This window comes from Phalacrocorax carbo, chromosome 17, assembly GCF_963921805.1.
Source record: "Phalacrocorax carbo chromosome 17, bPhaCar2.1, whole genome shotgun sequence".
In the NCBI taxonomy this organism is placed as follows: domain Eukaryota; kingdom Metazoa; phylum Chordata; class Aves; order Suliformes; family Phalacrocoracidae; genus Phalacrocorax; species Phalacrocorax carbo.
In genome coordinates this window covers 2,920,482-2,942,261 of record NC_087529.1, presented here as the reverse complement: position 1 = coordinate 2,942,261, position 21,780 = coordinate 2,920,482, and the positions used below count along the sequence as shown (strand labels likewise).

The window sequence follows — 21,780 nt, the reverse complement described above, 5'->3', positions numbered from 1 at the left end:
CCCTCGGCTGTGCTAAAGTTGAAATCACAATAAACAGAGCAAAGTACAAAAAAAAAAACCCAAAACACCAAAAAAAATCCCAATTAATCTTTGCTTGTATGGATATTTCCTGTGTTTCAAGTCTGGCTTATAAAAATGCACTATATAAGATAATTTCTTGCTTAGGTCAGTATGAACTTACACTGTTTTTTCTCCGTTGGCTTCAATGAATTGAGCATGCATTTAGATTTAAAGGGGATTTGAAAGAGCTTATCAGGCTCAAGTTCAGTAAGGCATTTACACAGGTGCTTAGCTGTATGCCAGAGAGGGGCCACTGAAATTATTAATGTGATTAAGTACTGTTTTGCTTAAGCCTGGACCTACTCATGGTCTTAAGGCTGAGCTTATGCTTAGGCACTGTCATAGTCTCAGAACAACAGGCACGTACTTCAGTGCAACCAGGAGCTCATCTGTTGTCTTCAGGAGGAGGATGAGCTCACAGCAACAGACCAGGCAATTTGGGCTCTGGCCTTGCCTATGCAACAAGCAGCTGTGTCAATCCAGGAAAGATGCCTCCTGCAGATGCGAGCCCACATTAATGAGTGCAAAGCCCTACAGAAATGTTGAGTATCGCTGACTTTGCTCCGCCATGACCCACAGAAACCCAAATCGCTGGTAGAATCTCTCTTATAGACTAAGAAATTAAACCACTGAAAGCTGCCTCACTTACCATTAAACGTAAAGGGAGAGAGTCTTTAACTCTTGCACTTGCCATTTGCATAAGTGGAGCGGCTTTTGAAACATCTCTTGCAATTTTTATCTCTGCATGTGTTCTATAAAAGACCTAGTTACAGCCTGGGTCTCTCACACCTCATTCTTACGTCCTGTTGAGACTCTTGTGAGTTGATCTTGAGCCCCATGTTCTGAAGCACAAAGAAACGCTCATGCTTCATGAGGGACACTGCGAAGGTGGAGCCTGCAACAGAATGTGTATGAAAGCAGAAGCAGCAAAGATCAGTGCAGTTAGAGAAATCTGTATGATTTCTGATGTTTTACTCATAAGCATTGGCTTTTTAAAAGTTCTGACTGAATAAGAGAGGTCTTGTGGTTCTGGTTTTATCTGTGGCGATAGCATGATCTTTGAAGAGTCACTCCCAATATTTGTGTTTTACAAAAGCACCACGAGATAGCTGCAGTCCTTGCAGCTGTATCTTCTCAGGGAAAAATAGTTGGTGCCATATCTTCTCCAATGCAGAATACTCCCACATTTTACTCCTAATCAGGTTAATCCAAATTTCTTATCGTATTTAAGCTTCTACAGTGAGAAAATAGTGTAGTTGTTAAACCCTGTTCATCCTAATGTATCAGGCAACAAGATATTCAGAAGCAAGTTCATATGGCCTGCTTTTGTAGTCTGAAAGAACATTACACAAAGAGAATCCTGGCCTCTTGAGCAAGTAACAGGTGAGTTTTCTTTAGTCCTTGGCCTGATAGGGTCTTTTTTTTCACTCATTCTTTTACTCCTGAAGTTGTGAGTGGCGTCCCTCACAGAAGGCGGAGCGAATTGATCATCATATAACGTGAGAAAAGCATATAGATGTGGCGAAACCAGAGGAGCTGGCTGCGATGACACTGCATGGCTCTCTAGAAGGAAAAATAGTTGAGAAAACATTACAAGAACTTCCTAGTCCTAATGGGCATACAATTTCCTAGGCCTCCTGCGAGGTTCACTGCCAATACATAGGACAGCTTGTTTTCAGTGAGCAGGGAAGAAGTAGCGAGAGGTAGAAGGCTGCCTACTCCATGGGGCCAAAGGGCAGGGAGAGGCCTGCCTGCCCCTCCGTGGCTGGTGGTGTGCTGCCTAACGTTCACAGGGGGCCTGCTAGAAAGGGCATTAACCAGCTGCAGGTTGGTGCTGTGATGGCTTCCTTGTCACAGATACTCCTCCACCCTGTATGATCTCACACCTGGGTGTTCACACGCTGGGGAAGCAGAAACCTGATAGGCATGCATCTGAGAAAACTTTGCATGCTTCTTCCGATCATACACTGCCAGCTGAAACTTAATCTATTTATAGTGCACCAGCTTAGAGAGGCTGATTTCAGAAACGCAAGAGAACAATGCCACCTTTATCGGAGCAGTTTCCATACGTAACTCTACCAGCAGCCTCAAAAGCAGGAAAGTTCTGTGTGTTATTTGTGGATTAACAAGACTGTTTGCTGGGCAAACATTTACATCCTATGGAAGGGGGGCTAACCAGCTTCTGATATAGGGAACTGGACTAGATGGATGAGATCTCATGCAGCAAGACAGTTAAAAAATACACAGTAGGGAGGGGAACTCGTAAAGAGCTTTGGACCACAAGTTCACAAGCTGTCTCCATCCTTAGTTAAAGCTATGGTCCAGGGACACTGTTCCTGGCCTGCAGTCATGCCATTCTTTCACAGGCCACTCACACGTTCAGAGTATTCTGTTGGATCCAGTCTCCTTTGAAGTACATCCTGCATCCTGGGCACAGTGTAAAACTCAGTGCACTGTAGCTACTGAAGATGTCTGAGCTGCAGATCTGCTCAGCCCTGTCCTGCTCTCCACCCAGCACGTGAAGCAGCCCATCTTGCCCATTCATGTTTTACAAATCACTGAAGATTGTTCATCAGTGGCATTTGTAATCCATGTAGATAATTATTTATAAAGTTCTCTGTGAATATGATGCTTCTGACTAAAGTCTTTGCAATGATGATGAGCTATTCAAACAGGTTAAGCAGGTACCACGCATCTCACCCTGGCTTGTTCAGTCTCCTCCTCTGTGAGTACGAAGAGTGCATCTGTGGGCAGGAGGCAGGACACGAGTACATCCAGCACGGAGATGTACTTCCGGAAGAGATTTACTGATTCGAGCACGAGCACACGGCACCCTAGTCAGAGAAAGAGGATAAATATTTCCAAAGACCAATATTCTTGTACGGTTCCCACCTCTCCAGGCTCAGCAGGTCTTTGCAGGCTCCCCTGTATTGCTGGCCATGGGGATCCTTTTTGTGCAAAAGGGGAGAAACATCTCCACGTGCTTCCACCAGGATCTCTTCGTGCCCAGTGCGTGTCAATGACCACTTGTACTGGTTCTTGTTCTGTGGAACGCAACGTTAGCTTGCTCTGAATACCAGAGGATTTGGGGTTTTTTTGCCTGTAATTTAAATTATTCCTACATAGTTAGACTGAAAGAAAAAAAGCCCAGGATGGCTCTCTGAATGCTGGCACTATATCATATAATGGAAATTTAAAACAGCAGTCTCTGGTTCAGCTACAAAAGTGAAATTTCCTCTTTCTACTCCAATTCTTAGCTGCAGAAAAAATATTTACAAGATTCAGGAATGGCTGTATCAAATATTAACTCAGGCAGGCAGTTACACTTTAACCGAGTTCCAGAATTGGCTCAGGTGTTTGTGATGAAGCAGATGAACGTAACATCTATAAAGACTCCACTGGTGTGTAATTTTTTTTCTGTTTTAAAGAGCCCCTTGAACTCAAAAGTTAATTGCTGGGTTTTTTTTTACCATGGCTAAATTGTCTTCACTGATGAGCTCAGAACTACTGATGGTCCCATTAAGAGCCTGTAGCTCTCCAGGGAGCTGCTATGGGATTTCTTAGGGCTTGGAGGCTGCTGTGATTATGCTCCACACTTCAGACATTGTATTAAAGTTGGACAGAAGAGGCCAAAGTCACGGTTTACACAAGTGGTCAGATATACAATTAGATCTGCAATGAGACTTTCTTCAGTGTGCCCTTAAACAGTGAAATTATACAAAGGAGACAAAGAACAATGCTGAATTGCTACAAAGGCTGCCTAATAGACCATTTTAGCGTGTGAAGCCTGTGCTCACATGTCTAATGCTGCTTAAGGTGTTATGTCCTCAGCACAAAGCAAACTGGTGGTGCTCAAATACCTCTTGGCTCTAAAAGGTAGGCAGGACTTGCGCCCTCCTAAGGGAAAAGATGCCAGGACAGGGGCAGAAGCAAATATCTTTTCCAAAAAGAATAACTATGTGAGGTGGGTTTCTGTGAGAAAGGCAATGACGCCCCTACTAGGAGCCCTCTGTGCAGTCTAAGGAATCTCATCCCACAAGGATCTGAACGGTCAACCTGCTGCTAACTTCCCTACTTTGGACATTTGGTAGATCCTTCAGTCTAGCCTCTATCAAGTATGAGATAGGAAAGCAAAACTTGCTGCTCGTATGGTGAATTAGTTTCTTGAAGACACAAGAGAAGAAGCCCGCAAAGTCTCCAAGGGAGAGCACGGTACTCAAAGATACCCCACCAGCACCATTCCTTCCCCAGCCAGGGGTCTGGGACACACTGAACCCAGGAACAAACAGCATGCATGGGATGGCCCTCCACAAATCCCCTGCCTCACGGTGATTTGTGTCCCATGCCTCTTCCCAGTGACACTAACTCATTTCTCTGAAAAGGAAGGTCTTGCTTTTATTCCAGCCAAAGCCTGCAATGGCAGGACACGGCAGCCCTGACAGTCTCCCTCCAGCACATCTCCAGGATCTTTCAATTCCTTTCTTTCTTCTCTCTCCTTCAAGAAAAGGATGTACAATTTGTTCCAACTTTTCAATAGCCTTTTCTACTCTAAAAACCAAAACTGGCAACTCTTTATGTCAGTATCACAGAGGGCTCCAGGACCATGCTCCCCTTCCAGTTCTCCCTCCGCACTGGTCCTGGGAGGGATCCCCCCCGCAGGATGGGCAGAGCATGGAGAGGAGTTATTTTCTCCTGCTGTGGGCAGCAATGGGCAGGGTTAGAGGCCTCAAGGGAAACGGCCGGCACTTCCTTCCAGACAAACGCTGACATAAGTCTGTGCTGTGTCAGGAACTGGAGGAAAAGCCCTCCTGAAGCCCAGGGACACTTGCTGCAGGCCCCGGCCTGCCGGGAGATGGCGGTGTCCGCCAGCTGCGGGGGAGCCGGGACCCGCAGCCCGCTTCCCCGCCGCAGGCTGCCCAGGTCAGGGTCACTGTTGGCACCCCTCTGCCTTGAAGGCCCTTCTGTCTTAACTATGTCAGTGCTGTACCATGTCCCTACTGCAGCCTCAGCCATCCAACCCTTGCAAGGTCACCGTGCCCGTCCCTGCAGAGCAGCAGCTGTGCAATGCGATCTGGAAGGACCCACGGCGCGGCCAAGCTCCCTGCAGCAAGTCCCTCGGACGTGCGGGAATGCAGGCAGCTGTGTGACCAGCATGGCCTGTGCCACTTCCTGACTGCGAGCCTGAGCCCGTCTCGCTCACGGTCCACCTTGACAAGTGACTGACAGAGCAGTTGCTGTTTAGCCGCCGTAAGGTTTCAGCTTGCGATTGCAAAGGATGCTCTGCAGCGACAAGTGTTGCAGCTGCACGTGGAAGTGCCCTGTCAGTTCTTTTTCTCCCACTAAAGACATTTCTTGTTTCCAAGTAGCAAACCTGGAAGCAAACTTGTGATGTGCCATGAGTAGGGGAACGACTCTTCCCCCCTTCTCTGCAGAGATCCTCTGGGCTGCTCAGCAGGCCCGATGCCCCAGGCCCAGAGGAGGCCACGGAGTTGGTGAAGGGCTTAGAGGGGAAGCTGTATGAGGAGTGGCTGAAGTCCCTTGGCGTGTTCAGCCTGGAGCAGAGGAGGCCGAGGGCAGCCCTCATGGTGCTCTGCAGCTCCCTCCCAAGAGGAGGAGGAGGAGGGGCAGGCGCTGGTGTCTCCTCTCTGGTGACCAAGGCCAGGACCCGAGGGAATGGCAGGGAGATGTGCCAGGGGAGGGTTAGGCTGGGTATTAGGGAAAGGCCCTTCCCCCAGAGGGTGGTGGAGCCCTGGAACAGGCTCCCCAGGGAGGCATCACGGCACCAGCCTGGCGATATTCAGCAAGTGCTTGGACAAGGCCCTCAGAGCCATGGTGTGAATTTGGGGTGTCCTGGGCAGGGACAGGAGCTGTACTCGATGGTCCTTGTGAGTCCCTCCCAGCTCAGGACAGTCTATGATTCAATCTGCTGGTGGGTAGTTTCAGAGAAGAGAACTAGTAAGGTGCTGCACTATGGCACAGCAGAGGAAAGGAATAGATATGGATTCCCTTGCTCTTGTATGCTGACAGCATTCCCACTGGCCACCTGTTTGCTTTTCAGTGCTTACTGGGGCGGAAAGGGCTAGAGCAAACATGGGGCAATGGATCTTTCCTTTCCTGGATGGTTGTTACTGGACCCTGGCAATGCCACGTGAATTCCTGCTTGCAGTGATGGGAAGAGAGGCCTGGTGGAGGGTTACCCACCCCCAATCTCTGCAGCCTGGGCTGCTCTGTTAACAAAACGTGCTCTCCCTTTCTCCTATTTTTTTTCCCTAAGAAATATTTTTTCATGCAGCAATTATGCCCTTTTGGTCCCCAAAGCTCAGGAATAACGGCTCAAAACAACTGCAAGTGATTTCAGTATTGATCAACCTGACCTCCTGGGCCCCATCGGTCAGATGAGGCAAAGCAATGGCATTCAAGCCTCACAAAATGAAGGGCACTGTAAGAGTCTCCTGTGTTAGTGATATGACAAGGATCTCCACATGCTGACAGCAAAGGCTGCTCTGCATGGGAATGTGAGATGAAATGAAGCAGGGAAGGAATGTACAGTCCCGGGAGAGATGGAAAAGGGTTCGGAGAAACAGGCTGCTCCCTGCCAAGCAGGGTAAGAGAAGTGCTGCCATTGATGAGTCTACTCCTGTGACACCAGCAGGTGAAGCTTTTCAGAGCCTGTTGTGACTGTGACCTGGGCAGGATGGGATTAGCAGTGTAATACAACCTCTCTAGGTTGGCAGAAAGGGCAAGATCAATATAGCTAGTGGATTAGGCCTAGAATAGAAGTGCATGAAGCCTGCAACCTGTTCAGCGTGGCTTTCTACTTCCAAACCACTTATGCAGCAAGTATGCATAGAATGAGAAGATTATGAGCAGATCTATGTGTGCTAAAGGCTTGCACTGCTCCTGACAGACGTTAGCACAGCAGTTCTTTTGGAGGAGCGCTGGTTATAGCTGGATGGGGCCAGTAGTAGGGGTGGATGCATATCCAGCAGCTGTCTCGGCTCCTTGAAACAAGCCTATCTGCTTGTGCCTGGCCTCGAGAACTTGATTACAGATTATAACAAGCCTGCTGTGTTTATGCTGGCTAAAGGCATTGGAAAGCAAAGCAGGATATTTAGGGTGCTCATTTGCATATCACTGAGGCAATGCAAGGCTTAGCTGGCTTTTGCATTTGCAGAGAGATTTTCTGTGGGTTTCCTGATCACATGGGCTTACACAGGTTCACCCACAAATACTTCCCTCTTACCAACAGGGGAGCAGCACATTTCCATGGCCCAAACATGCCTTTCAGCTCTATCCAGACAGCCTCAATCCCAGCATCAGTCTTGTTTCATTAAGCCCCTCTGATGCACAGCCCTGCACGCCTGCCAGATCAAATTATAAATACTGGGAATTTCAATGAGACTGGAACTATATTTGGAAAGGCTTAGCGTAAGCAGCAGCATGGGAGCTCCCCGTTCCTTTGGTGTTTGTAGGTCATGTCAGATGTGATGTAATCAGAGCAGCAAGGCTTTCACATAGCTTCAGGAGTCTCTTGATGCTGCTCGGGAAATGGAAATGATGTCTATACACAGGTCTGTTTCAAACCCGAACCAATTTGAGGCACAGCCCATAGTCAGGACCACAGTGTATCTAACGAACCTGCATGAACAGCACATGAAGGTGGTTCAGTCTGGATAAGTCCTGACATCTAGCAGTTACATCTACCACTACTGTTCCTTGTTCTTTCTCTGTACTGCACACAGCACACACAGAGCTCTTTGTGGCACCCCAGCACTGAACAAAGAAAAGGTCCTAGGAAAGAAGTTGGCATTCATACTCCTCTTTCACAGATGGGTGAATTGAAGAGACTAGAGTCAGAACTCAGTTAAAGGGCATTCTGCCATCTTAGCTCACGCTCTCTCCATCTGATCTGGGTCTGCAACTTGCTGCTAGCAGGGAATTAAAACTGATTTGCTTTGACACATTCAAATCCCACAATGATTCGGGATTACAGAAACACAGTCCGGATGACTGCTGAGGGAGCAGGAGGTTGACTGGGTGGGCCTGCTGGAGCCACCTTCCTATGCTCCGTTCAAACAGCTGACAGGTTTGTGCTTAAACTAGTTGCACTAATTTGTCCCTGAGTCAGGCACCATTTCCTAGAGATAAGGGCTGCAGATCTACTCTGGGACAGCAGCTAGAAAAGGGGGTCAGGAGCAACCTGCATCTGTACTTTGTTTCTTTCTTTTCCCTACTTGTACAAAGAGTTTCTCGGAGATACTTGCTCGTTTACAGGTGATAGAAGCCACTCCAACGATTTGTTGTGCCAGTGCAGATTTCAGATACTTTTCCCATACTGACCACATTTTGATGGAAGCTTAGCTTGATACACACAACCATTTTTGGCTGAGCTGGTAATGGTTTCTGAGGCGCTTGTTACAAAAAAAAAACCCCAAACCAATGCCCCTTACCCTGCCCCAAAAAACCCCAAACCCAACAAAAAACAACCAAACCAAAACAAAAAAAAAGGCTTATAAGTAAGATGTGACCAAAAACTCTGGGACTGAGCCAAGAGACCTGGAAATAGCACTCATATTCACCAAAGAGAGCAAGAGGCATAGGCCAGGCACTGAAACACACCACCAAGACAGGACAACCCCAAAGGACAGCAAAGGGACTGTGGAGAAGCCTAAGCTGGTTAAAAACTGCAGGGAGATAAAAGGGCAAGGAAGACTTCAGCTGCGGGTTTCATTTGCATTGCAAATAGAGGTGAGTTAGGCAGATGAAACCCTGGACAGAACATTCAGGTAAACCATTGCCTAATGCCTGCACAGTCATGGATGCGTAATGGGACTTACCTTCAGGTAACTTCTGCTCTGAATGCAGGTACCTGTGAATGAAGAGATACACAGGGGTAAACACTCAGGGAAGTTATTCAAATCCTGATTTTACAGGTATAACCTCTGTATGCTAAATCACCCCTTTTCTCTTAATACACACACACATTTACAATGGCTAATCTTATAAGAAAGTTCAGGAGCCGGCACTGGATGCACGTGCCAGGTGGTGGTAAGCCTCATTCCCCACAAAATTCTGCCATTCCGTTCCTCATCCTGACTGCTGGGACACAGCACAAATAAGCTCCGTAAATCCAGCTCCCTCTCAAACTTCTCATGTTGCACTAAGGGAAACTGCAAGAGGCTGCCAAAGGCTATTCACCTCTGAGAGCATTGGCTCTTTAAAGCCTTGTGTCTGCTGACCAGGGACGTCGCCTCGGCAGCAGCTCCTGTTTGGGGACCAGGTTCGTTCTATGTAACCCATGCTGGCACTGGGACATTGGAGAAGCTGCTCTGACTTTTTTCTCACTAAGACTTTGATCCCTTCATGACTTTGTCCTGGGAAGTCCATGTAACAAAAACACATCCCTTGGAAACAGAATGAGGGGACCAGCGCAGGAGATACGAACAGTGATGGCACTTCCATCAAGAAGTGTAAGCAAATGACCCTGATATGGTGTATGCATCAGAGGGAATTAGCTTCAATTCCTTTTTAATTCTCTTGTTTTTCCTGCTCTAGCCTGTGGTTCTTGGCTTCAGAGCACTTATGCCCACATCACCATTTGCATCGCCTCCAGATTTGGCCCATGGCAGGGATGGGAGGAGGCAGGTCTCCAGCAGATGGCACTCAGAGCTGTCCCACACCCAGGCTTGCTCTTTCATAAGAAAAAAAAATCCAAACAATGGAACATTTGCCAAAAGGAGAAAGGAAATAAAAAAAGAAAAGTTATTTAACCCTGTGTAATATTTAAAGAGATCGTTATCATCTTATAGTGGTGTATTTAACGAAGGACAATGTGACAGTTCATGTGTAAATCAACCAGGATAAAACACACGTTATATGTAAACTGTTATGTTTCTCTAGTCACTTTCAAACTAGGATTATCTCTGGCTATTGGTTAAGTTCAAGGAAAAGGATTAGCTACACAGGCGTAGACAAAATAGGAAGCACGGAGTAATGAATACCCAAAGCAATTCAAAGCAAAAGTCAAGCCAGAAATGCAGGTCACGGCAGAACTCAAACGGCAATCAGAAGACATATGCCTTAAGTAGATTCTCCTGCCAATGGTCTCCTCTTCTCCAGAGCCAAAGATCTGCAAGCAATACCATTTTCTCCTGAACAACGTCCTTGTAATACTAACTTGGCCACCTTCTACCCCACTACTCAAGTCCTACTGTTCTGACAAAGATTGTTAAATGTTGCCTCATAAACATTACCAGCAATTTTTCGGGGGCGGTGGAGTGGGAGGAAGGTTTAAACATCTCCATTAATGTCTGCTCTGCTCTTCTGCCAGAGGTTTCTTCCCCCACAACTAAATCTGGCCACCCAAAGAAGTGATTCAGCACTTGGTAAAGCTAGCAGGGTGGGAACTTCTTAAATGAAGCCTGGAGAGATAAAGCAGTGAGTGGTTGTGAAATTTGGCTAACTACCCAAAGTCCTAGTGTCTGTTCTGGGTGAGCTGCTCTGCCATAGAGGGACCTTCAAAGCACTAACTGACAGCAAATTAAAGGATGTGAAGAGCTGCTCCGTGAGTGAACTAATAATAACCATTCCTGGCCACTAGAAATAGAAGCAAGGAGAGATCCGGTTCATACAGAAACATTTCAGCAGAAGCAGAGAGCATCTTCAGCAGGGAAAAAAAGTTTGGTCCAGCAGCAAACTAAGGAGTTTGTGCCTGTGTAAAGGTTCAGGGAGACACAAACCATGTTTGGTTACTGAAAGGTCCTCATCAAGGCTGCTGCCAGGCAGACCTGACACTGCTCTGGAAGAACAAGCATGAAGAAACTGATTCTCTCCTCATCCTTTTTGTCCTGAGCCAAATGCTTCAGTACTCAGCAAGGCTCAGTGCAGAGCTATGGGAATGGGCTCCACCCAGCTGTAACACTGCAGAGGAATTGCAGCCTTGCTCCTTTGTGTTTCTCAGGCAAGAGGTGGCAATGAACTGCGGTTGCAGAGAGAGAGAGAGAGAAACACACACAAAACTCTACCTCCTGCACACGTTCATAAAACTAGCCAATCCTCTCCCAAATCAATCTTCTCACTCCCATCTCCACCCTGCTGGAGCTGTCTCCGTGGGACACTTCCAAGTAGGGGAGAGGTTGCAGCTCTCTCTTGTTGCCATTTTGGGAATGTTGTTTTATAGATTGGACTTGCTGTGGTTTGGGTGAATTGCAAGAGTTTGGCACAAAATTCCAAGAAGTCAAACGCAAACAGGCTCCTTTTTCAGGATCTCTTTCCATGTGTTTTTTTTTTCAGAAAGACTTTTTATAAATTCTTTTTCCTTTTAAACATAAAGTGATCTAAGGTGGCTTGTTCCCACCCACCCACCAAGTGCCATAGGCCAGCTGATTACAGGGCACCTCTCACTGCACCATCTTTATTATGCCTGTCATAGGTTCAGATCCACATCTGAAGGAAAGTGAGACTCTCTGCAAGGAAGATTCAAACACTGTGAGATGTCTGAAGGCACCCACCATTTCTGCACTGCAAGGACTCAGCACTGGCTCCTCCCTCAAGGACCAGCTGCTTCGGAAGCTTCTGCTGTCTGTAGCTATCAGCTACATCTGCTCAGCAGAAAAACTGCAATGGTCCAGCAACCCCCATCCTGCAAACTGCAGGACTGAGCTAGTTCCCAAATTCCCTGTCTTTATTCAGTCATCCTCACAGAAAGATGCCAGCAATGTGAGTGGGCTAGCTCCTACACGGCACTGACCACTGATACTTCCCCATGATGGCAAGAAGGAACAAGTCAAGATGGAGCTGAAACCTCGGTCTTGGGGAACACAGAACTCCTCTGGGGTAGAAGCGGGACTGACGCCCTGGTGGGTGGATTGCAGTTTTGGTGATGTTCTGTTTAACGAGAATTGTTCATCGAAATCAATGACTTCATTCTTCAAATAAGTCTCCCATGCCAAAGGCAAAACCCTTCGCTGAACTGCAGCGCGCTGGGGAAATACAGTTTTCAAGAGCATGGCAAAGAATGGATGTCTTAAAGATGCATTGGGGCTCCATTTAGGATCCTAACCTCTAATCTGCCCGATTAATCTGATGAAACAGATGTGAGAGAGGAAGAACAGCCAGTCTCCTAGGAATCACAGAGACATTAAAAGGATATACTTGCCAGATGTTGAATGTTTGCTATCTGGAACGCCTCCTCCCTCCCTAACCGGACTTTCTGGCTCCATTTCCATGCACCTTGAACTACACCATGTAGCAACATGCAGTTTGTAAAACACTACTCAGGCTCTCTGTACTCACGCATACTGCAGTGGCAAAAAACATGGTTCTGCCAGTCATAAAAAAGGTGTCGATTCAGAGATCTTCCCGCTAACAGAGCTGCTCCGTGGCTCTGCGCTTTGGTCCCTGCACTGCCTGGGAGAAGGATGTGTAGTGTCACTGCCCCAGTCACACTGCCAGCAGCCTAGTGACACTGGGAAGGACATTCCCTGAGGCTGCTTCTCTGAAAAAAAAAACAAAACTAGCAAAACAACAACTTCTTGAAGGGGGAATCCCTGCAATGCTGGTGCCCTGCACTCAGCTTTATCCTAACGGCTCTCAACAGTATCATGGCAGGGCACAGGGATGAATGAACTTAGTCAATTTAAGGAAGGAGGGAGCAGGGGCGAAGGAATGGGATAAATCTAGGACAACATGCCCAGCTATGGGATATACGCCAGGCACAGGGCAGAGTCCTGTGAGGGGAAGGGACAGGGTCTCAAAGGGTACATAGAAGAGGACCTTATGGGGGCAGCCTGGGTGCAATCACAGCCACCACTCACAAGTTTTCCCCCAGGACATTTAAGACCAGTAAAACAAAACACAAGAAGTAAGCTGGACTGTGAAAGGACAGGCTGAAACATAAGATACTGGAACTTGTTATTTCTTCAATAACCTTTATTTCACAGGGAACCTAGAACTCCAACAGGAGCTGAACAATCCCAAACAAAGACATCAGTGACACAGGAAATCCTTGTCTGAGATGGAGCAAATAACAACCAGTCTTGAAGAGAAGGATTTTCTGGGAAAAGGCAATGGAAATACAAACCAGCACCCTACTTTAAAAACATAAATGAGATGCCACTCATTTGAAATGCCCAGGCTATAGCTGCTTAAAAGGAGTGAGAGATCAGAGTCCCATTCTAGTTCCACACTGTAAGAAGGCATCCAAAAAAATGGTAGATGGGATACCATTCATTATCATCAAGCTAATCACCCAAGAAACAGCTTGCTTCCTGCTCAACACATCCTTAAAGACCTGGCCTCAGAAATTCAATACAAGCAGAGCTGTGCTTTGTAGGGATGTAATGCAGTTGGTGGCTTTTGAGAACTGCACCCACCAAGTCCGTGGGATTTGGCTGGACAATGCAGTGTTAATTGTTTTGATATACTTATTTGCAACTGGCATTTAATCAATCCTCCTCTTTCAGGAAGCCTTAGTGCAACCCTTCTGCACAATGCTGTGTCCCATGGCATTCATAAACAGGGCATTCAATAGTCAGGCTGTGACGTGTAAGTGCAACAAGGCATCGGTGGCACTCAAGCTGCATCATAATCAACTCAAGACTGATAAAGCACTAAGCTCCCAAATATCACCTCTGCACAGTCTCATTTGCAACCTACCACTGAGTTGGCCAATGTTAAGAAACATCCTGCAGGACTGAGAGGTGTTTTTCCAAATGGAATTGATGAGAATAGGCCTAAGATAATGATTCTTTGATGTAGCTTTTTATATGCCACCATTGATATAAGTTTTATGGATGCAGTTGCTATAACAACATAATGCACAGTGGTTAAATATAGCAGCTCCCATTTTCCACTCAGTTTGCTCTGCCCTAAGCAGACAAGGACTATTCTTTTCTGTTCTAGCTGGGATGAAATGGATTTGATAGCTCACTGATGAAAAGAAGTGGTACAGTCCTTCCTCCCCCTCACAAAGACCATTCCTCTTCCCGCTCAGCAAGCAACAAAACCAACAGCCCCCCGGGGCTTGTTTAAAATCAAAATGCACAATGACTCATGCAAAACTAAACCACCTCAATATTACATGTGAACTCAGTGCAAACGCTGTCATTTCAAAGTGCAGGAAAGAGAGGTTCTCAAATATTCCTGTCACATAGTATTTACCATGCTTATTATCGTAGTGCCCAGTGACTGGCCAAATGCTGAGAGGGGAGTAAAGTGACCTTGATGTCACTCAAGACCTGCTCTTTCTTGTGGCTATGTGTACAGGACGCAGCCTCTCTTGGCCACAGGGAAAGCTCCTATTTTGGGGGATAAGAGAGAATGATGCTGCCAAATCAAGGTGACAAGGAAAGAAGCAGAGCTACAGAGGATTGCTTCCAACTCTCCCTTCCTTGCTACAGTGGGATTTTCTTGGGTTTGGGTTGGGGTTTTTTTCCTGTCTGGAAGCCAGAACTGAAATACTCCCAGGGGAGACTGAAATCAAATAGCAATTTGTGTTCCTCTCCCATCCTGTTTTTCCTTAGTTTTCCCTTGCAGAAGGACAAATCCACCCTCAAACGTTGGTATTTCACAGTTCTTCCCAGATCTAAAGCCTAGACGCATAGCAGCAGCTGGACCCTCTGCAAGCTGTCAGGAGGAAGGTTGCTGCAAGGGGAAGGACACATTTCTTCTGAATAGTTCCTGCTCCTTTTAATATAACCTCTGTTCCAGACAGTAGAAAGAATATTTATGCCCTTAGATGATAATACTGAGCATCTGCTCAGCTACGACCATTTCCCGGACTGTTTTCTTCCTTGAAGCTGTTCAATAATTTGCACCTCCTGAAGCAAGGAGTTGCGGATGGGTCACACAGCCCATTCTACCCCTGCTTTTGCAGAAAGTAACCTCTTAGGTAGCGGGCACACGTCTATCTCCCACAGACTGCGAGCATCCGAAAGAGCTGAGGATCAATGCACCAGCCCTCCACTTTGTCCTTTCCACTTACAGCCACAGCAGAGGCAGAACCTTGCAGCCCTTGTTTAAAGATGGTAAATAAATACATTGCACATGATACCTGGAGGGGAGAGTTCATTTGCCTTTTTCCTGCCATGTAGCACTGGGGCCCCAGGGGCAGCAACCCCTGCTTTGCAAAGCCCTGCTGGCAGGGAGGTGCGTGAGAAGCCCCCGCATATGCTCCCAGCGCTGCCTGTACTAGCCAGTATGTGAGAACTCATCAGGGCACTGAAAATCAGGAGTGATACAGTCACGCTCTACTTCCTCCATGACACAAACTGAAAAATAATGAGGGCAAGCAAGCCACTAAAAATAAACTTAACCTTTCAGTGGCCACAGCATCACTCCTGCCACATGCAGATGACTGGGCCACCGTGCTTATTTCTGCTGATTCAGGACTGGAAGAGAGACAAGACACAAACCAGCCCTTATTTAATGACAGCTGCTTATACTCTGGTGTCCCTATCAGTGTGTATCTCATCAGCCCAGGACAATGTCCTGCTGTAGGCTAAGGACTAATGCAAAGGTCTGAGTGCAGGGGGCTCGCAGATAATAAATACTTGCTAGTAACGTACTCTGAGACGAGAAGAGGGTTAATATTCCCACTGCGCACACAGGAAACCTAAAGCATGAAGGTGGGAAAGTGATTTCTGCCCAGCCACCAAGTGAGACCACAGTAGATCTGGGATCAAAACTGAGAGTTTTCCTTAACTTTCTCATGCATAATTCAGCTGCTTGCTTGTTTTCCCTGTAGGGAAACAGGATGTAGGGGCACACCTACCAATCTGCCCTCCATTCCTATTTGCAGGCTGTACAGCATTTGACTGAGCAAACAGAGGTCCAGGCAGCCGGAAGCTCTCTAGTCCTTCTGTGCCAACGGTGTGAGCATTGGTCATCAACCTTGGTTCCTCACTCACTCCTCAGATAACGGCGTGCCAGAAAGCATCTCCCCGCTTAGCCCAAGCAAACACAGTTTGCTTTAACTCCACCCCCCTTCCTTCTGCTGGGATATTTCAGAATTTGCTGGGAAAAGCCATGATCCCCTCTAACACTGAATTGCAGCCATCAGATAGCATCAAAGACTTTCAGCATCTTTTCAGAAGAGCTCAGTAGGTCACAGTACAGGTTCTGTGGTGCTGCAGCTTTCTCTAGGCAAGTGAGAAAGGCAAATCACTGTGATGTTGTTAGCAAGGAGAGCCAGAGAGTTATCTGAGTTGCACAGATGATTCAGAAAACAAATGGGTGCCAAAAATACAAGATATACTTGCAAAGAGTTCTTCTCATGCCTGGGAAAGGCAGGGGCAGCTCTGGGGGAGCGCTCTCTAGGACACAGTGAGGTTTGAATGAGCAGAGAGTTAAAATAAAATAGAGTAGCTGTCTTGCCAGCAAAAATTGGGTGATTTTAATACACAGGATTTTTTTCTAGCAACCTTCCCACATCACAGCACAGAGACAGAGGTTGTCAGAATGCAAAGAATAAAGTCGTGAAGGAACAAGTTGAGTTCGGAAGAGTAGTAAATAGGGACAGCTCCAGAGAAAGAGCAACGTCCTTGCGTCAGAGAGGTAAATTCAGGTACCCAGACAGGATGGCAACGTCCTCTGGAACAATGGTGCAGAACTTTCCAAAGTCCAACAGTTCAGGCATCAGCTATTCACACACTCTCCTCAACAGAAGTGCAAAGTGATCTGTGGCATATTTTAGTGAGATCAAGGACAGGAAGAGCAAAGAGGGCCCAGTGAAAGGGAGACTGGCAAAGCACCAGCAGATGGAATAATAAAGGATGCTGTAGGTCATTTACAGAGCTGAAAGAGTTTCTCCAAACAATATTGTGTCCCACAGCCTGGCACTCTGTTATATCAGTGAAGTTAATACTGCTCTCGGCTATTAGTTTTCTGCTTACACACAAACACCACGTTCACTCTGTAACACTATAGCAAGGCGTTCAATGAAGTGTGCGAAACACTGTACCTTAAAGCAGTGTAAAGAGAAATGTGGTTAGCATGACCACTCACTCCTCCCGCATCAAAGGTCACCACCTGCAATAAAACCACAGAACAATAATAATTTTGAAGAAGGAGAGCGTGCAGTTACCAACTTTGACATCTAACAGAGTGCTGTCCCAGCCCATTGCATCTGAAGGGTTGTTTTTGTGTTGCACAATGAGGCCTTGTGTGTGAACTCATGCTACAGAAATACAACTAAACAAACAAGACACTCTGGAACTAGATGACTACACAGCCTAACAGCTTGAATAACAGAAAGACGATAAACACCGTGTTCCCACTGGCAGGATGCACTTGTTACTTATTACCGGGCCAAAAGGTTACTTTCAGAGTGATCTTTTGCAAACTTGTTCCTGACCCAAGAGGTCCAGCTCTGTGAATCACTCTCTCCTGGATCTGAGAACGTACTAGAATGCCTGTGGATTACAGGGTGAAACTATAGTTTGTTGTACTGTGAATCGGGACATACTGCTTTAACAACAGCAACACAATCATAGACTACTGTCGCGATTGTAATGAGGCTTCATCACAGGGTAACATAGTGATAAATTAATCTGGGATGAGAACAAGCCTTTTTAAAGAATCAGCCGGCTGCACTTTTTGCACAAGCAAGTCGGGCTTTTTGCTGAATGAGATCGTATTGTTTATTGCTTCTCTACAGGGAGAAATGGGAACATCATAATGCAGAAGTAATGTGTGAACACAGCACTAACAAGTCACCATCCAAAGCACAGAATACCCTTGGCTCCCTGCCCTCAGTCCTACCAATAATGTGTCAGGGTGAAGCATCCACCCTAATGGCTCACTCTGCACAGTGCTGTGAAGTGGGTACTTAAAGGCTCCCGCTTCCAACCTAGAAGACAAACTGGCAGCACGAAGCGTAGAGCAGACAGGGAATGTGTGCTGGTAGGCTTTCCAGCTGGGGAAAGTGACAGTCCTCGGACAACCTAAAGCTAGGCTTTTGCTCTGGGAGAGGCCAGGCAGCAGAGCCCTCCACAGCTCCCTTCTCTATGACCAGGAAGAAATCATAACCTCCCTACATTTCAGTCAATGTCTGCTTCCTTGCCAGCTTGTTTTGTCTTCAGGGAAGGAAATGCTACTGCCTTGCTTACTCACCACAGCTCCCTTCTCAAAATCTATTTTATACGCAGGACCTGAAGTACTGGGTTAAAGATCAAGGGAAGATCAAAAGCTGCCCTGCCCGTCCTGCAACTTACTACTCCACCCTCCAACAGGAGAGGCCCTCTCAAACACAGGAGATATTGTGTAAAGAGGGAGAGAAAAAAAAAAGACAGTGATAAGAAACACTTCAAAACCCACAAACTTCAAAAACCACAAACAAGCCTGCTTATAAACCCATCCACCGAGTGCAAGTCCACGGTTACACTTTCCACTTTGCCCAGTGGCTGTAAAAATGCTGCCACCGACGGCAGGAAGTGGCGGGACCCAGTTCGGTTTCGTTCAGGTACAAAGAAGCATTTTCTGGTCAACCCTTATTCTATAAGGAGAAAAATTATGGCTTTGCTTTGGCTGCTTTTGATGTGCATCAGCATTACCTGAGAGGCTCTCTGCAGGGACTGCAAGGTCTGGCACGGTGCAAAGCCCTCCCTAAGGATATCAGCTTTTTAAGTAGCTCATCTGGGAAAGAAATTACTACATTCTGTACTGCTCAGAGAACCAGCATAGCACCCTGCATTTTACAGATAAGAAAAAACATGCTCTGAAGTTACTCCTTCCTAGAGCGACACTCTCCTAAGATAACAATATACCTCACTCACTGCATGCAGAATAAATTCCTATGCAGGTGAATAATGGTGTGAGTCTCCTAAGGGCTGGACTTGCATTAAACCTTTTTACTAAATGGCAACAGAGAAAGGGTTTGTCTCTTCTGCCTCATCATTTATTTTCACGTAACCTGTACAAACGTAACGTTTTCAAGACTACTACCCAGCTGTCAAATGTGGTTGAAATTAGCCAATGGGCTCTGGACTCTTTGGAAACATGCATGTGCACACACATAAATACAACTGCATTATTCTTGTTCCCTTAGGAAACCAAGCTAAAAACTCCAGGCAAGCCAAAACACACATTTTTCCCTTCGATGGAGGGTACAAGAGAACAAACCAGAAGACGAGATAAAAGACTATAGTAAGCTGACTAAATAAGCTAATCATTATTTTGACAAAACTGGCTCAGGCCAACTGTGAGAGCACAAGGCTGGGTTAGGAAATATTCTTGACGTGGAAATTATCTGTTCAGAAACACCTTTGGAGGTTGTTTTTCACATCTGTTTTGAAATAGGAGCTGCTGTTCTCAGTGCTGCTGGGCTTACGCAACATCTGAACTAGCTAAAAGAGATTTAGCTAGAACTGAAGGAGAGTAGACTAAAGAACTAAAGGAGGGTGGATTTAGACTGGATGTAAGGAAGAAATTTTTTACACTGAGGGTGGTGAAACCCCGACCCAGGTTGCCCAGAGAGGTGGTCGATGCCCCATCCCTGGAAACATCCAAGGTCAGGCTGGACGGGGCTCTGAGCAACCTGGTCCAGTTGAAGATGTCCCTGCTCACTGCGGGGGGGGTGGACTGGACTGGACGGCCTTTAAAGGTCCCTTCCAGCCCAAACCATTCTGTGATTCTATGTTTGCATGGAGTTAATTTTCAGTTGATGTTGTCTAATTTATTTTAGGACATTTGCACCTGAATTGCCTGTCTCTTCAAAGACACAAATTTGTAAGTACAGTCCCCAAGCAGCCTGCACATTGACCTGGCCATGTGGCATTCACTTTATCTGCAAAGCGGCCACCTTTGAAATATTGGCCCTTCACCTTTAGAGATCCCTCCCAGCACACAGGCTGGCTCTGACACAGCAGTGATGTCCCACCTATCCAGCATGTAGCTTCTAGGTCCGTTGTCTAAACAGACATCACTGTGGTGCTCATGACTTAAAGCAGGCAGCAATCACATGCAAATATATTTCTCTTTCAGGGATTCTTTTCATTGATAACAAATCTGAATTTCTTTCTCACATGCTGAAGATATTTTCACACGGGAGCATTTGCTTCTTCCACATGGTGCAGCTAGCTGGTGTGCTTGCTTTTAGCACATAACCTGAACCAGGCTGGTGATGAAATCAAGCAAACAATGAGAAAACCTGAACATCCTGAAACTGGGTTAAAAACATGCTTAGCCAGTTCGGGGAGCAGAAGGCTGGGCTAGGAAATACACTTGATGTGGAAATTATTGCTCAATGCAATCTTTAGGGCAAGAGGGAGTTCCCTCCCCACACCTGTTCTGAAATGGGAGCTGCTGCTGTTGGTGTTGCTGGGTTTTCTTCTGGGTGACCTTGGTATTCAGGAAATGGAGCTTTCACTAGTGGAAGCCAGAGCAACAGCCAAGACAAACAGGTCCAGAAATCCCTTCCGGAGGGGGGAGAGCACAGAGGAAATTGCTCAATTACTAGCAGAAGAGAAAACTCCTGAGAGGTCTGGAGTCCATGCTCCCTCTACACACCATGTGTGTTGGAGGAAAAAAGCACTAAAAGCTGTGGGTCTCCCTCACTCTTTCTGGCGTCATCCAGTGCTTCAAACAGAGCACACATCTGCTCAAGTAGACTGCTGGGGATAGAAAGGTCTCCTTCCTTTATAAGGGCCATCCCATAAAATGCCATAGAAAGCAACTCCATTTCTAATGGCCTTCCTCTGAGCATCATTTCATTGGCCCGACTCACACTTGCAGAGGCCAGTGACATTCAAACTCCCTTTGAGTCTCTTGTGCGTTTGGAGATGTCTCTAGTTGCTACTAAATCAGAGAAGTTAAAGATTAAAAAAGAATGTACAACTGGATGAAAAAGGAGATATCTAATCATGATCAGCATCCACTGGGTTTGAGCTGCAAGTCATGCACCAGCTCTGAGAGTGAAAGGTCCTGGGGGCCTCCCACTCACGCACCCCAAAGCACACTTGAGGAGGCCACAACATAGGTGAGGAAAGGAGCGAAAGGGATGACGAAGTCTGTCTCAGCTCTGTTGCCTCCTCTAGCAAACTCCCCATGCTGCACTGCAAATCTGGTGCTCTGCCAAAGCATTTAAAATCCTCAACAAATATCTCACATTCTCATGCTCCCAAATTTTAGGAGAGTGCGGAGACCAAGATCCAAAACATGAGAGCTGAACTCACCCTCTCAAATACAAGCTCCAACCTGAGTGTCATTAGTAGAAGGATCTGGCTTTGTAGGCTGATTTAGAGCTGACCCAAGACAATGGGACTCTTCCTCAAACAGCTGTACAGATGATGTTCCCATCAATCCATAGCTGAAAGCAGCTTGTAAGAACATGGTATTGCTGAATTCTGGTCTTGGCACTGCATCTGCCCCAAACACAGTCTGATGTCACCTCCTAATGCAAGCTCTGCTGTCACCAAACCTGAGATCCTGAAGAGTAGGATTTCATAATCTAGAGCCTGCCTGGGGCTCACACAATACTATGTAACTTGATTTTTTTACACACAGAATGCTTTCTAATCTGGATCGAGACAGACTAGCCTTGGCTGCCTCTCCCAGCAACACTGACTTTTGCTTATAAATCCAGCAGGCAGGAAATAATTTCCAAAGTCTATAAATTAGTTTTGGCTTTGAGTACACCAACCATTAATTTCTGTGTCTGCACTATTTAATGTAGAGCTTGGATGATATATGTCCCTGTAGCTCTCAAATAGATTGAGTTACTCA

At 46.5% G+C, this 21,780-nt stretch overlaps 1 protein-coding gene across 1 annotated transcript in view; it reads right to left on the bottom strand.

Moving 5' to 3' along the window:
* Positions 1-1,013: 1,013 nt before the first annotated feature.
* The window catches only part of PIGL (phosphatidylinositol glycan anchor biosynthesis class L), a 62,874-nt gene continuing 42,107 nt past the window's right edge, over positions 1,014-21,780 (bottom strand). The window contains exons 4-7 of the mRNA XM_064467951.1: positions 17,021-17,088; positions 8,898-8,929; positions 2,761-2,894; positions 1,014-1,623 (exon numbers count right to left, since the gene is read on the bottom strand). Coding sequence (XP_064324021.1) covers positions 1,525-1,623; positions 2,761-2,894; positions 8,898-8,929; positions 17,021-17,088 — 333 coding nt within the window. The 3' untranslated portion in view covers positions 1,014-1,524. The remainder of the gene's footprint in view (positions 1,624-2,760; positions 2,895-8,897; positions 8,930-17,020; positions 17,089-21,780) is intronic.